At 33.9% G+C, this 15,000-nt stretch overlaps 1 protein-coding gene across 4 annotated transcripts in view; it reads left to right on the top strand.

Annotated features, from left to right (window-relative positions):
* Positions 1 to 15,000, top strand: part of LOC132092036 (MAM domain-containing glycosylphosphatidylinositol anchor protein 2-like) — a 141,876-nt gene that overhangs the window by 105,049 nt on the left and 21,827 nt on the right. For 2 of the 4 annotated variants that reach the window (XM_059498093.1, XM_059498092.1), the window contains exons 8-9: positions 5,125 to 5,418; positions 11,067 to 11,336. In XM_059498093.1, the coding sequence (XP_059354076.1) occupies positions 5,125 to 5,418; positions 11,067 to 11,336 (564 nt within the window). Of the gene's footprint in view, positions 1 to 5,097; positions 5,419 to 11,066; positions 11,337 to 15,000 lie in introns of all 4 variants that reach the window. The other 2 variants (XM_059498091.1, XM_059498090.1) reach the window with 1 other exon arrangement.

Genomic DNA, 15,000 nt, shown 5'->3' with positions numbered 1-15,000 from the left:
AAATCAACTGTTAGATTACTATTTGAGTTGTCCACATGAATATTAATGTCTCCAGTCACAATCATTGCTGGACAAACAGCACTAAGAGATGTAAGTAGTTCTGTGAGTTCAGTAAAAAACATAGAATTTGGTTTTGGAGGTCGATATATGAGTATAGAATTTAGAATATAGAATACAGAATTGATTTAAAGTTAAAATGTATATTTATTTACTTATCTATTTATTAATTCGTTATAATTCGTTATTATTTTATTTATTTATAATTTCTAATTATACTCTATTATAATTATTATGGTAGTTTAATATTATATATATTTAATTTTACATTTTGTTTTGTTTATTACTTTAATTTGTTCATAATGGAATTTTATTTTCTTGTCTACTTAGTCACAATATAATTCATTTCTATGTATTTATTTATTATAATATTAGTTTGTTCATAGTGTTTTATGTATTTTTGTATTATATAATTAAATTTAATAATTTTTATGTATTTTTCATTCATTCATTCATTTATAATATTTTTTACATTTATTTTATAAATGTATTAATTTATAATGTGATTAAATGTTATTATTTTTATTTAAAAAAAATGTATTTATTTATATATATACATTCGTTTATTTATTTATTTATTTTTGTTTGTTTGTTTTCTGAAGACCACAGTAGGTCAGTTTCATGCTGTTGTGAAATCAGCCAATAAGGAAAGTCATTGGACTGACTCTGGTAGACTAAGTTATTTTATTTTAATAACCCACAGTAAGAACATGAATTAATGAGTGAATAGTGTGTATTTAGTTCACGTCTGAGTATCTGCCAGCGTCTGTCTGTCTCTGAAGCTCCTGTCCGTCCGTGTTTTGTCATTTCGGTGAACTCTCTCAGGACCGGGCGCTTCTGAAGCACTCCTAATAAAAGCGTTTAGAGGAGATTACAGGGATTCATGTTGTGGAAGTGTTTCAGCTGAGAACGAGCCCAGAACATTCAGTGTTTGAGCCAAGCGCACCTCCATCCTGCAGTCGACCGATGACGGTGTGGTTAATGAAACAGACCTTCAGCACAGAAACACTGCCAGATCTGAAGAGAGCTGAGAGACTGGCTCTGGCACTGCAACACATGTTTATACACAATAATCAATCAAAGTGCTTTACATGAAAAGTAGATCTATTAACATTTGCTGGTGGTAATCATTCATTTATTCATTCATTCATTCAATCATTTATTTATTTATTTATTTATTCATAATTTATTAATAATTTGATTTATATTTCATATTTATTTTACTTTTTTTCATTTGTAATTACATTTATTCATGTATAGTATAGTTGTATTTATTTGTAATCATTTTTTTTTCATTCATTCATTAATAATGTATTTGTCACGATCATTAGCTGTGCCCATGAACTTCAGTAGAGGGCACTCCACTCAGGACCATTCCACCCATCAACCACCAGATGTCACTATATCATCACTTGGACACTAGCACCTCTCATACTGTTGCACCACATCCGAACTACATCTCCCATGAGTCACTGCATCACTATCACCTTGCCACACCTGCACCTCATTCATCAGCTGATCTCCTTGCCACACCTGCACCTCATTTACACACACATAAAAGCAGCACTCACACACAGACACTTTGCAAAGTCTTGTTTAACCCCATCTTACATTTCCGAGCGGTTTCCCTGTGTTTCCGTGACTGACCTTTGAATTGTGTGTTTCAACTCTGATTCTCTGCTGCCTGCCCCGATCTCTGCTCGTTACTGTTTATGATTCTGGATATCCCTAACACACCTGACGGCATTCCTGAATTCTGCCTGTCGGACCATTCTGTTGAATAAATGCTGCAATTGGATCCGAACGACTCTGACTCTCCTGCGTAACAGTATTTATTTATTTAGATATTTCTGCCAATATGTAAAGTCATAAGATAAACACATGAATAAAAAACTCTAAAAATGATTTTATAAAATGAAAGTTCAAAAATAAGTTAAAAAGAATAAAAATAAATGTACAAATACGGAGCATAATAAATGAATGAAAAAGGTGATAAAAACAAATTCAAGAAAAAAAATATTTTTTGTTTTATCGAGTCATTTATTGCTTTATTTACCCATCATTACATTTATTTATTTATCCATGTATTTACTTATTTATTTTTAATTCCTTTGGTCCTCTAAATTAATTCATATATATATATATATATATATTTGTTTGTTTATTTATTTGTTTATTTGTTTTTGTTTGTTTATTTCAAGAAATGATTTATAATAGTTTTGGTTTTAGTTATGACCCTGCTTCTTAAGCTGAGCTCCCTTCCATAATTTTGGTCACTTCTTACACAAACCAGTGTTTTTCTCGCTCATTAGCTGCGAGATTCGCTTCTTTAGTTGAAACTGTGCAGTTAATGATTTATTCAGGAGGCGTGTGCTGAGATGTTCTCCTCCGATAGCAGAAGGATTAAATAATGAGGAAACGCGTGGAATGGCAGAGCTAAAACACAATCCATCTTCATTCTGCTCGAGTGTTAATGAAGCTGTAGCATGAGAGAGAGAGAGAGAGGACACTTCTTTCTGCAGCCGAGCAATTAATCTTCACATTAGTCGTTACATTTAAATGTGCTGATAATGAGGACTCGGAGAGGACGGCTCTGATAGCAGCGCTTGCAAACGTTCAATCAACCTCACGCTCGCTTCGTCCTTTAGAGTGACTCCTGGCTTTATCAGAGAGACAAATCGAACTAGTACTTCTCCATGCTTTGAATTCCTTTTCATTTATCTGCTGGAGTGAAACTAAGGAAGCTCTTAACAATCCACAGCTCCAGCTGCTTCTGCTGGGAAGAGACCGGAAAACATTTCTACTGTCTTTTTGTTTGTCCATCAAGATTTGCTGAACAGATTTGGAGAAATGTTGCATTGCATCAGTGTCTCATCAATGGATGCTCTGCAGTGAATGGGTGCCGTCAGAATGAGAGTCTGATAAAAACATCCCAATAATCCACATCACTCCAGTCCATCAGTGAACATCTGGAGAAGACAAAACCTGAAACACATCCAGCATTAAGATGATTTTAACTCAACCACATAGAGACTATAATCCATAATAACACTTCCTCCAGTGAAAAAGTGTTCTGGTCTGAATCAGGAGAGAAATCTGCACAGATCAAGCAGCGTTTAAACAAATATGTGTCTGGATTTTAATGTGAGAGACAACAGGAGATGCGCTTTTCACTGGAGGAAGTGTAAATATGGATTATAGACTCGTGAAATTGCTATAATATGATTTTTTTTTTATATTGCAAATAATCTGCATTACAGTAGTGAGAAAAAAAACATAATACTTATATCTGAAACATAAGAAAGAATGTGAAGATACATAATGGTAAAATGTTTAAATGAATGGTATTTTGAGGGTCACTGTCAAAATAAAGCAAATATGCTTCATTTTCTTAAAGCTGTGTTGTTTGACATGTCGGTGAAATGTTTCGATGAGATTCTTTGATGATTCTTTGATTCGCTGATGTGTTGCCATGGCGATGCGGACGTGATGTTTCCCTCGTCTCCGAGGACCCTGCAGCTTTATTTATTTATTTAGTTTTGTCTCGTCAGACGTGTCGAGGCTTCAGTCCTGAATGCAGCGCTTTTATCTCCTCACACAGAGCGACAGCTGAAGGATTTCTACAATTTACTGAGTTTATGCCGTTAGAAACGAAAGTATAAAAGACAGCGGGAGATGATTTAATTCCAATCCTTCAGAGACGCTGTCTGAAGGAACTCGTCACTACATCTGAACAAGTCTGAAAAGTTTAGAAGCTTGAAAAGATTTTGATCATAAGAACATTTAAATGAACTAAAATAAGATAATAATAATACTAATAACAAAATAAACAAACTGAAATACACTTTTATTACTATTATTATTTACAATATTTTAATCCAGATATTTACAGTGGTAACATGATTTTTTTATTATTATTATTATAGACAAAATAAAAATAAAATAAAATATAAAAACAAACTTTTTATTTCAAATAGTTGCCACAGCAACATAAAAATGTCATATTTGAAATAAAATAAAATTAAAACACTTAAATATTTAAATTCAGTTAGCTGCAACATTTTCATTATTTGAAATAATATAAAGATATCATATAATTTAATATATTTAATTTCAAGAAATAAAACATGAAAAAACACTAAGCTTTAAAAACGTGAAGATTTTCTTTTAGCTAAATAAAAACATTTATATTATTTGAAATAAAATAAGTTAATTCAATAAAATGTTTTTTCAGCTATATCTAATATGTATAGATTTTTTTCAGTTAATATTTTATATACAGTTTTTCTTGATTTCTAACACACTACAAACAATTAAAACAGTTCTCAAAACAGACACTTTCTGATTTATGCATTTATTTATTTGTCAATTCATTGTTTATTACTGTACAGTAACTGACAGTATATTCCAATGTTTGTTTACTGTAAATTTTATATACATATTACTTTTCTCTTCTAGTGCTTTTGATCTACTGTAAGATCTCTTTACAGTAGTGTAATGACAGTAAACATTTCTTAAAGTTTATTGCTAATTTTTACTGTATCTGCACCGCTCCATTTATGTCGTATACTGTAAGAGTCATTGACTTGCAAAAGGATTCATGTTTTCAAAATGAGGTTTTTGTAACCGTGTTTTGAAGTGATCTCACTAGTGTTCTCTAGGCAGTGAAGTAGTGTAAGTGTGTCATCTGAGGACAAACAAAAGAAAGCATGGTTTTTGACTAAAGTATTTGAATTGGACCTGGAAGTTTGTAGTTTTGGTTCAAATTGGTGTGTATAGTTTTGAGATTGTGTTTCTAGTTGTGAAAAAAATGGTGAATTGTGTGGTAGCAATCGAGGAAAAACTGTAAGATGCATGCTGTTGGGAACTAATTTAAACCATTTAGTGGTGTTGCTGTTTGATCGACTTGTTTTCCATCATTTGCTCGTTTGATTTTCCATCCCGAATCCAACACAGATTGTGTTTCGCTCATAAACACACACTCAGGTCTTGACCATCTTCTACGGCCCCGTCTGCTGGCTTTCTAGAGCCCCGTATCAGTCCCTCCTCTGTTTTTCTCTTTCTTAGTTCCTCCGAACCTGACCGTACCGCGGGGCAAGTCTCCGATGGCGGTGCGGGAGGGAGACACGGTGGAGCTGGAGTGCCTTGTTTCAGGGAAACCCAAGCCCATCATCCTGTGGTCTCGGGCGGATAAGGAGGCGCCGATGCCGGACGGCAGCATGCAGATGGAGAGCTACGACGGCGTTCTGCGCATCGTCAACGTGTCGCGAGAGATGAGTGGATCCTACCGCTGCCAGACCAGCCAGTACAACGGCTTCAACGTCAAGCCCAGAGAAGCTGTGATCGAGCTCATCGTGCGCTGTAAGTGCTCCTCAATCCCTGTCCAAATGTCTTCATGTCATTAACAACATGAACGTCCACCGAATCAAACCATTCACAGCAAAAGGTCCCCATCGAGGCTCATTTTCCAATTAAAAATGTCAAAATATACTAAAAATGTTTTACTAAAATATGTTACAAAATATAACAGCAGTATAATATATGTATATATATATAATGTTTTTTTGTTTGTTTGTTTTTTACATACAAAACAGGCCAAAAGTAGTTTTGGTAAAATATGTTTCAAAATATATTGAGGTAAATATATTTTCTGTTAATATATTTTTGAAATATTTTAGAAAATATATTTTTAACTTTAGAACCATTTAAAAAACATATTTTGCCCTCCATATCTTGTTGTCTATAAGAACTGTAAACATACCAATATGCCAAAAAAATATTTTAATGTATTTTTAAATATATTTCAAAATAATATTTTTTGCTACTAAAAGATATTCAAAATATATTTATGTAAATATATTTTCTACCAATATATTTTTGCCCATTGTTTGTTTAATAAAAAAAAGCATTTAAAAAAAGTTTTTCCCTCCATATATTCAGTCCAAGAAAATATATTCAGATTTGAATACAAATATTATTTGTTGTCCATATTCCGTGAGCTAAAAATATATATTTTTAAATATATTTAAACTATACAAGAGATGCTCAAAATATCTTGATTGTGAGTAGTTTCAGTGTTTCTTTTTACTGGGTCAGACTGTATGACTAGATGTAAGTCTGGTTTATTTTGCATTTATTTTTTATAAATAAAATTGGGATTGTCCAGATTTGTGGGTAGGTGTCAGTGTTTTTGTGCAAGTAAACAGTTTTACAAGCTGTGCTTTGAATCACCATGAATGAATCTCAAGAGCTACATAATCGCATCCATTATTTCTTGATATTGAAAGTGGCAAGTTGTGAGTCACACGAGGTCTATCCATTTTCTCTGAATGTGAGTGTGTTTGAGATGTGTGTTCAGGAACACGTCCTGTACTTTCTGAAAGCCTGTTTGTCAAGGCCGAGAAACTGGAGATTGTCACAGACTCACTTCAGACGCCGTTACTCCACATAACAGATTCAGATGGCTTTATCTGCTTGGTTGGTTTGTTGCTTGGCTAGTTCAGGGGTTTTCAAGCTTTTCAGAGCCAACAACTGTCTGTCTTAAAACTTTCAAACTTCACTCTTATAAAATTACTTCTATATAATTTGTACATACCATATTTTCTAGAGTACAAATAGCGGTTTTTATATTCTGAAACATGCTGATTTATATTCCAAAGTAACTTACATAATGTATTTAATGTCACATACCTTAAACAATTCAAGGTTTCTGCAGATGTATTGCTCATGTATGTGTAATAAGTATGCAGTATTTTCTTTCAGTTTTTCTTCATTTCAGGACCGAGATGGCAAACGCATTTTGTTCGTTTTCTTTATTTTACAAAAACACAACATTTCACTGTTATTTTAAAGGGACACAAATAAAAATAGACCGTTTTCTGTTTTGACTGATGTCTATCTTTCCGCTAACTTAAAGAATTATAAAATTATTTAGCTGATTCCCTGGCTATGGGCTAATGTATGCACTCTTAAACTCACTCAGATTTGAAGTGAACGTTTAGGTGCTTGGGCTTCAGTCTGTGGACATCTTCAGGGAGGTGGAGGTGTGTTTGAGGTGTGAAATCACGCTGAGAGATAAAGCGTCTCTGGTGTGACGTTGAGCTGAACGTGTGAACGTGATGAGAATGGCTTTCCTGAGTCACAGCAAGCATGCGCTTATATCCTTCATGCACTCAGAGTAAGTACACTACTGATGATGTGTTCGAGGACTGTGCAGTTTTCTGGTGCAATCTCGATTTTGTTCATGTCTGGAGATTTAGTGCAGTGATTCTTCATGAAGATTCATGACTGTGACTCAGATGAGAGCGTTATTATGAATATTTCTAGCATACTGTACACTGTTTATACCCTGCTGTTGGTGTGTTGCATTGTAGCAAACTGTGTCGTGTCACTACTAACTAAATAAATCTTCACTTAATAGTGTTCACAAACATCCCAGGGAGTCACTTTATTTGCTTCGTTTTTTATGAATTAAATATTAAATACTGCAACTTTTACACTTCTACCAGAAGAATCTGGTAAATTAATATGGTTATCTTGTGATTTTAATTGAATCATAATGTAAAAGTTTGTGATACAGCTGTGATTGTAAATACAAGGTCCATATGGTGAAATGCATTTTGGGATACAGTGTCCAACACGTTGAGTGCCGCACATTTCAGCAAAATATAGTAGGTTGTTTTTTAAATGTTCAGTTTCAAAGTTATAAGTTTCTGATGAACATGTATTTTACAATGTCTTCAATTTGAATAATTTTAGTACTCCAATTTAAGCATGTTTCCTAAGCAAAATGTGTAATTTCTAATATTTTTTTAATATTGAAAATTATTTTAACCAAAACTAAAACTGCCTTTTTTTATATAATTGTATTTATTCATATCTTTATACATTTATACAGATTTATTTTATTATTAAGTTAAGTTTTTCATCTAATATTTATACTTTATTTTATCTGTATTTCAGTTATCCAAACCAATATTTAATATTTTTGGTTTGCGTTAACTGAACTAAATCTATTTTTATTTTTATAGTCTTTTTTGTTAATTTTATATAATTTTATATATAATTAGTTTTATTTTTTCAGTTTTAGTTTTAATATACTTTTAGTACTTCAAGTGTTTGTCATTTTAATTAGTTTGTTTGCTAAATAGCTTTAATTTATTTTTAGTAAAGAACAACATCATATCCTATAAACATACGGTTTGATGTTTTATTCTTTGAAAAATATAGCATGAATTAATAGTATTTATTGATAATTTAATTAGCTTTCATTTATGTTTCAGTTTTCATTTGAGTTATTTTAATACATTTTCAAGTTATTTAGTTATGCGTGCTTATTTTATTTGTTTTATTTTTATTTATTTATATAATTTCCCCCCTTTTATATTTCTAAAAAGGTTTAGTTTATTTTTTAGTGAAGAAAACCATTTTCTCAAGCAGGTTGACTTTGAAAAACGTATGAAATAATAAATATGTTAAATATTACATCTTTTTTTATTTTATTTTATTTAGTACTAAAGTATTTATTAAAGATTGTATTAGCTTGCATTTTAATTAATTAATTTTTCCATTTTCAATTATTTTATTTTTATTAATTACGTTTTTTAATAGTTTTATTTTTTTTTAAATATATATAAACAGCTTTAAATTATTTTTTTAGAATTACAGTCAGATTATGATTATGATTATGATTCTAAATATATGTTTTTTAAGTTTACAAATTTGTTTAAAAAGTAAAAAAAAAAAATAATAATAATAATTAATTTAAAAATTTTTATCTACTATTTATATTTTATTTAATCTTTACGCCAAATACCAAAAAGATTTTTTATATTTTTTTTGATCAAATATTTATTTCTCCTTTTTTTCAGTCCAAATATATATATATATATATAATTAAGTTATGCTTACACATTTAATATGGATCAGGAATAGGCTCAGGTGGTGGGAATAGCAGAATTACTAAAATGATCTGTCCTTCTTTTGATTCTGCTTTTTGTTCAGAATAACATCTGGTTACATCTAATAACATCTTTTTTTTCAGACTCAGGAAAGCTGCTGTCGATGCTTTTGCTGACAGACACTGAAATGCATTCATATGTTGTCTCTGTTCATCTACTGCAATGAAAACGCTCCGACTGAGAAACATCAGAGCTGATGTTAAAAGCTGCTCCATTATATGACTGCATTTCCCAGAGAGATCTGAGTCTCTGTCAGATTGAACTGTGTTTGCTTCAATTTAGGAAGAGAAGGAACACGCCAGACCTTTATTAGCCACAGCATATGGCTCTAATGTAGCGTAACCCTTCATACGGCCGGCAGCATTTCTGTAAAAGCCTCGTCCTTGTACTGTATGTTGTTTTTTCCGGAAGCAAATACCAACTATTTCATTACATCCAGACGGAAAACTCCCACATGTGTATTTGTCATCATCTGACTCACTTCTGCAGCTCTCTCTCTCTCTTTCTGTTCTTCATCTCTTAGCTTTTGTTTAGCGGTGTGTGTGTGTGTGTGTGTGTGTGTGAGATGATCTCAGATGTGTTTCGTTTAGCCTCTCACACCCGGCGCTCATTAAAATCTTCCGTTTCTTCTCGATGGAGTGAATCTGGAGGAGGATCAGCTCGACCTCTCAGATTAAGAGCTCTGTGTTCATCTGTCTTCCAGTGCCGCTTGAACCAGCCTTTATTCGGCTCCTTACTGATACGCAGAAATTAATTTCAGCTGGCTGTCTGTTGGCAATAGTATACTGACTATAACACTATACCCTTTTTAAAGTGGATTCTCATTGTATGCATATGTGCATTTTACTTTACTTTACTTTACTTTTCCGACTGAGTGCTTGTTTTTAGTCTTTGGTTCTGAACTCAAGTTTCATACTGATTCATTTGATTGATCTGATGTTTCAATTTTATTATTCATTTTTATTTATTTATTTTTAGTTGGATTTCCAGTTTCTCAAACCAAACCAAGTGCTAAAATGCTAAAATTTTATTTTTTTATGTAAACTAAATAGTAATACAGTTTTATTTTATTTTATTTTCCAGTTTCTCAAACAAAACTAATCGGTTTTATTTTATTTTATTTTATTTTATTTCCCATTTCTTAAACCTAACTAAGAGGTAATACAGATTTATTTTATTTTATTTTATTTTATTTTATTTTATTTTATTTTATTTTATTTTATTTTATTTTATTTTATTTTATTTTATTTTATTTTATTTTATTTTATTTTATTTAGTTGGATTTTCCTTTTCTTAAACCTAACTAACAGGTAATACAGATTTATTTTATTTTATTTTATTTTATTTTATTTTATTTTATTTTATTTTATTTTATTTTATTTTATTTTATTTTATTTTATTTTATTTTATTTTATTTTATTTTATTTAGTTGGATTTCCCTTTTCTTAAACCTAACTAACAGGTAATACAGATTTATTTTATTTTATTTTATTTTATTTTATTTTATTTTATTTTATTTTATTTTATTTTATTTTATTTTATTTTACTTTATTTTACTTTATTTTACTTTATTTTATTATTTTTTAGTTGGATTTCCTGTTTCTTAAACCAAACTAAGAGGTAAAACATTTTATTTTATTTTATTTTATTTTATTTAGTTGGATTTCCCTTTTTTTAAACCTAACTAAGATGTAATACAGATTTATTTTATTTTATTTTATTTTATTTTATTTTATTTTATTTTATTTTATTTTATTTTATTTAGTTGGATTTCCCGTTTTTTAAACCTAACTAAGATGTAATACAGATTTATTTTATTTTATTTTATTTTATTTTATTTTATTTTATTATTTTTTTGTTGGATTTCCTGTTTCTTAAACCAAACTAAGAGGTAATACATTTTATTTTATTTTATTTTATTGTTGTTTCCGATTGAGTGCTTGTTTTGTGTCTTTGGTGTGGATGTTCTAGGTCAATATTTTCTGTTGTTTATGTATTATGTGATGTGTGACAGCTCCAGTAATGTGTTTCTCTGCGTCCGTCTCTCAGATCCTCCGGCGGTGGAGCCGGTGTGGCAGGAGGTGCGGCAGGGTTTGGGTCGGCCGGTGTCCATGAACTGTCGTGTTCTTCGGGCTCATCCGTCACGCGTGCTGCGCTACGAGTGGAGGCTGGGCTCACGGCTGCTGCACGCCGGCACCTTCGACTCGCGCGACGACACCGACTACACCGTTCGCAGCCTGGCACGGGAGGGCTACGGCGAGTACACCTGTGACATCATCAACGAGGTGGGGCCGGGACGCTGCACCTTCCTGGTGACCGGTGAGACTCCTCCCACTCTACATCACCCTGCGGCAGAGTGCTTTAAATTCCATTTAATCTTTTAGGTTGCTAGTGTGTACTTGGTGGTTTCTAGGGTGTTATGTGTTATTGCTAGGATGTTCTGGGGATAACAACTGCATAGCAACAGTCTAGCCATCACCTTGAAAACCAAAGAAACTGGAAACAGAATAGGTTGTTGTGAGTTGCTGCTATGCAGTTGCTAGAGTGTTGTTATGCAATTGCTATAGCCAGAACACCCTAACAACCGCAACCAACTAGCAACTGTTTGATCTTTTCAGCTAAGATGTTCTGGGTGGTTGCTAGTGTGTACATGGTTGCTATGCAGTCGCTAGTGTGTTGTTGTGCCCAGAACACCCTAGCAACTTTTAAGCAGCAACCCAACAAACTAGTATCTGGTTGATCTTTTGAACCAGGTTCAGGATGGTTGCTATGCTGTCACTAGGGTGTTGCTATGCCCAGGACGGATGTCTGATGGACGGATCACAGCCATTTAAGGGTCAGCGGGACGACTAGCGTTTGTCCCTCAGACCCGACGCTGCTAGACTCTTTCTCTGCTGTGTTTGGCTCTGTAGTTTAGTGTAGATGATGATCATGAAGCGTCTCTCATGTGCCAGTCGTTCATGAGTGCTCTGCCATTTCTGCCATCTGCTCAGAGCTCCGTCTGCCAGAGTCTCAGTCCAGAGACAGTGCTGATCCGGCTCAGATCTGGCCCGGTTCCTCCCAAAGCGAGCAGCGCCGCTCTCTGCAGGTGTAATGGATCTGCTTGTGTTCTTGCTGTGAGTGAAGAGCTGCAAACTGCATTCATTTACTCTGCAGATCCAAACTTGCTGCAGCTGCACATATGAGAGGAGCCTTTGACTCAAGTTTCTCGTCACAGTAACAGAATCAAAATCAGAAACAATATATATTCAATTCAGCGTTTTATGTATTTCATAACCATGTATCAGTGCCTGTTTTTAGAAACCAGTGAATTAAGTCCTTCACAAATTAAAGGTGATTCATTTCACTTGACCAGACTTGATGAAAAAAATAATAATAATAGTAATAAAATAAAACTTAATGAAGCCTGAGCTGAAGTAGTTTTAAAAGCTTAACGTTTGAAGATTTTAAGGTTGTGTAGTCTATCAGACAGATTGCAGATAGACAAACATTGCTTGAGTGTTCTGAGTGGTTGCTAGAGTGTTGCTCTGCAGTTGCTAGGGGATTCTAGGTTGTTGTTCCAATGCAGATACTAGGATGTTGCTATGCAGGTGTTATGCCCAGATCACCCTATCAACTACATAGCAACGCACTAGCAACCACCTAGAGCACCCAGATGTTTGCTAAGGTGTTGCCATGACGTTGCTAGGGGATTCTGGACTGTTGCTATGGTGTTACTGGTTGATATCATTTTTGCCAGGACATGGTAGACAGACAGACAGATAAGACAGATAGATAGATAGATAGATAGATAGATAGATAGATAGATAGATAGATAGATAGATAGATAGATAGATAGATAGATAGATAGATAGATAGATAGATAGATAGATAGATAGATAGATAGATGGATGGATGGATGGATTGGTGGATGGAATGATGGATTGATTGATTGATTGATTGGTGGATGGATGGATAGATGGATGGATGATGGATGGATGGATTGGTGGATGGATGGATGGATGGATGGATGGATGGATGGATTGGTGGATGGATGGATGATGGATGGATGGATGGATGGATGGATGGATTGGTGGATGGATGGATGGATGGATGGATTGATTGATTGATTGGTGGATGGATGGATAGATGGATGGATGATGGATGGATGCATGGATGGATGGATTGGTGGATGGATGGATGGATGGATGGATGGATGGATGGATGGATGATGGATGGATGGATGGATGGATGGATAGATGGATGGATTGGTGGATGGATGGATGGATGATCGATGGATGGATCGATGGATTGGTGGATGGATGGATAAAGGATGGATGGATGATGGATGGATGGATGGATTGGTGGATGGATGGATGCATGGATGGATGGATTGGTGGATGGATGGATGGATTGGTGGATGGATGGATGGATGGATGGATGGATGGATGGATGGATGATGGATGGATGGATGGATGGATGGATGGATGGATGGATGGATGGATGATGGATGGATGGATGGATGGATGGATAGATGGATGGATGGATTGGTGGATGGATGGATGGATGATCGATGGATGGATCAAATGGATGGATTGGTGCATGGATGGATAAAGGATGGATGGATGGATGGATAGATGGATGGATTGGTGGATGGATGGATGGATGGATGGATGGATGGATAGATGGATAGATGGATGGATGAAGGATTGATGATGGATTGATGATGGATTGATGATGGATGGATGTATAGATGGATGTATAGATGTATAGATGGATGGATGGATGGATGAATCCTTCCAGTGTTCTTGGATCTGGTCGCTCATGCAGGAAAACTCTGAGATCTTGTGAAGCAGGAGAGTCGGTTCAGTCTGTTTAAGAGCGGATCAGAGGCCGTCCTGTGGAGCTGGTTTACAGTGATCCAGTCTGAGCCAGAGCCATTGCAGGAGCCACACAGCAGAACCAGACTCCTCCAGCTGTGTGGACATCTGTGGGTCTGGAGTCATGAGGAGACCGGCCTACTTCACCACGAAAACTGATATTGAATAAGAAATACATCTATGATTCTGTTTTTATGAATATTAATAAATGTATGAAAAGATATTTTTTACAATAGTTAAATGAAAATCACTGGAGTCCAATATTGTTGTTTTGTTTTTGTTTTAATGTTAATACATTTCTTTATTAAGAAATACTGTAGTTCAGCCAAAAATGTAATATTCTGTCATCATTTGGAATAATCACATTTTTTTGTGGTTGTTTTAGGAAAATCTGTTTTTGTTTTTTGTGCATAAAATAAAAGTTCATGGAGTTGAGTATTGCTGGATTTTTTTGGATATTCATAAATTTGTTAATTTATTATTTAAAATAATTAACATAAAGACCATGTAGTTATTTTATTTTATTTTATTTTATTTTATTTTATTTTATTTTATTTTATTTTATTTTATTTTATTTTATTTTATTCATAGATATGTCAAAAAAGAATATTCTGCTGTCATTTCGAAAAATCGCTAGAGAAGATGGTTTTATTTTGTGCATGTAATGTCCATGCCGTGTTGTTTGGACCTCAGTGTTATAATGTGAAGGTTTGGCGCGGTGCAGGGGTAAACAAATTAAATCATCATATTCTCACCATGTGACCTCATTGAATGCTTTTATTTCACTGCAGAAGAGCTCGATCTGATGGATAAAGATGCGAGACGACGGTTTGATCCTCAGTATGAACATCCAGACAGTGTTGTGTGAAGCGGCTCGTCGCTCTGCTTTGTTAGGTTTTGTTGTATTGTGCCGGCTTTCATTTAACGCTCGAGTCGTTTCCATTTTAAGGTGAATTACTGATAATGAGATCCATCCGCTCGTTAATGTTACACTGAGTTTCTATGATGATAAGTCAATAGAGCTCTCAGCAGTGAGATGCATCCGTCTTTCATCCCTCCATCACTCGTCGTTCTCACCCTCATCTCTCCATCCGTCTTTTAATCAGATGATTTACTGTTCTACA

The sequence above is a fragment of the Carassius carassius genome, chromosome 18, assembly GCF_963082965.1.
Source record: "Carassius carassius chromosome 18, fCarCar2.1, whole genome shotgun sequence".
Classification (NCBI taxonomy): Eukaryota; Metazoa; Chordata; class Actinopteri; order Cypriniformes; family Cyprinidae; genus Carassius; species Carassius carassius.
The sequence above is the reverse complement of the archived record's forward strand: the minus strand, read 5'-3'. Positions and strand labels throughout refer to the sequence as shown.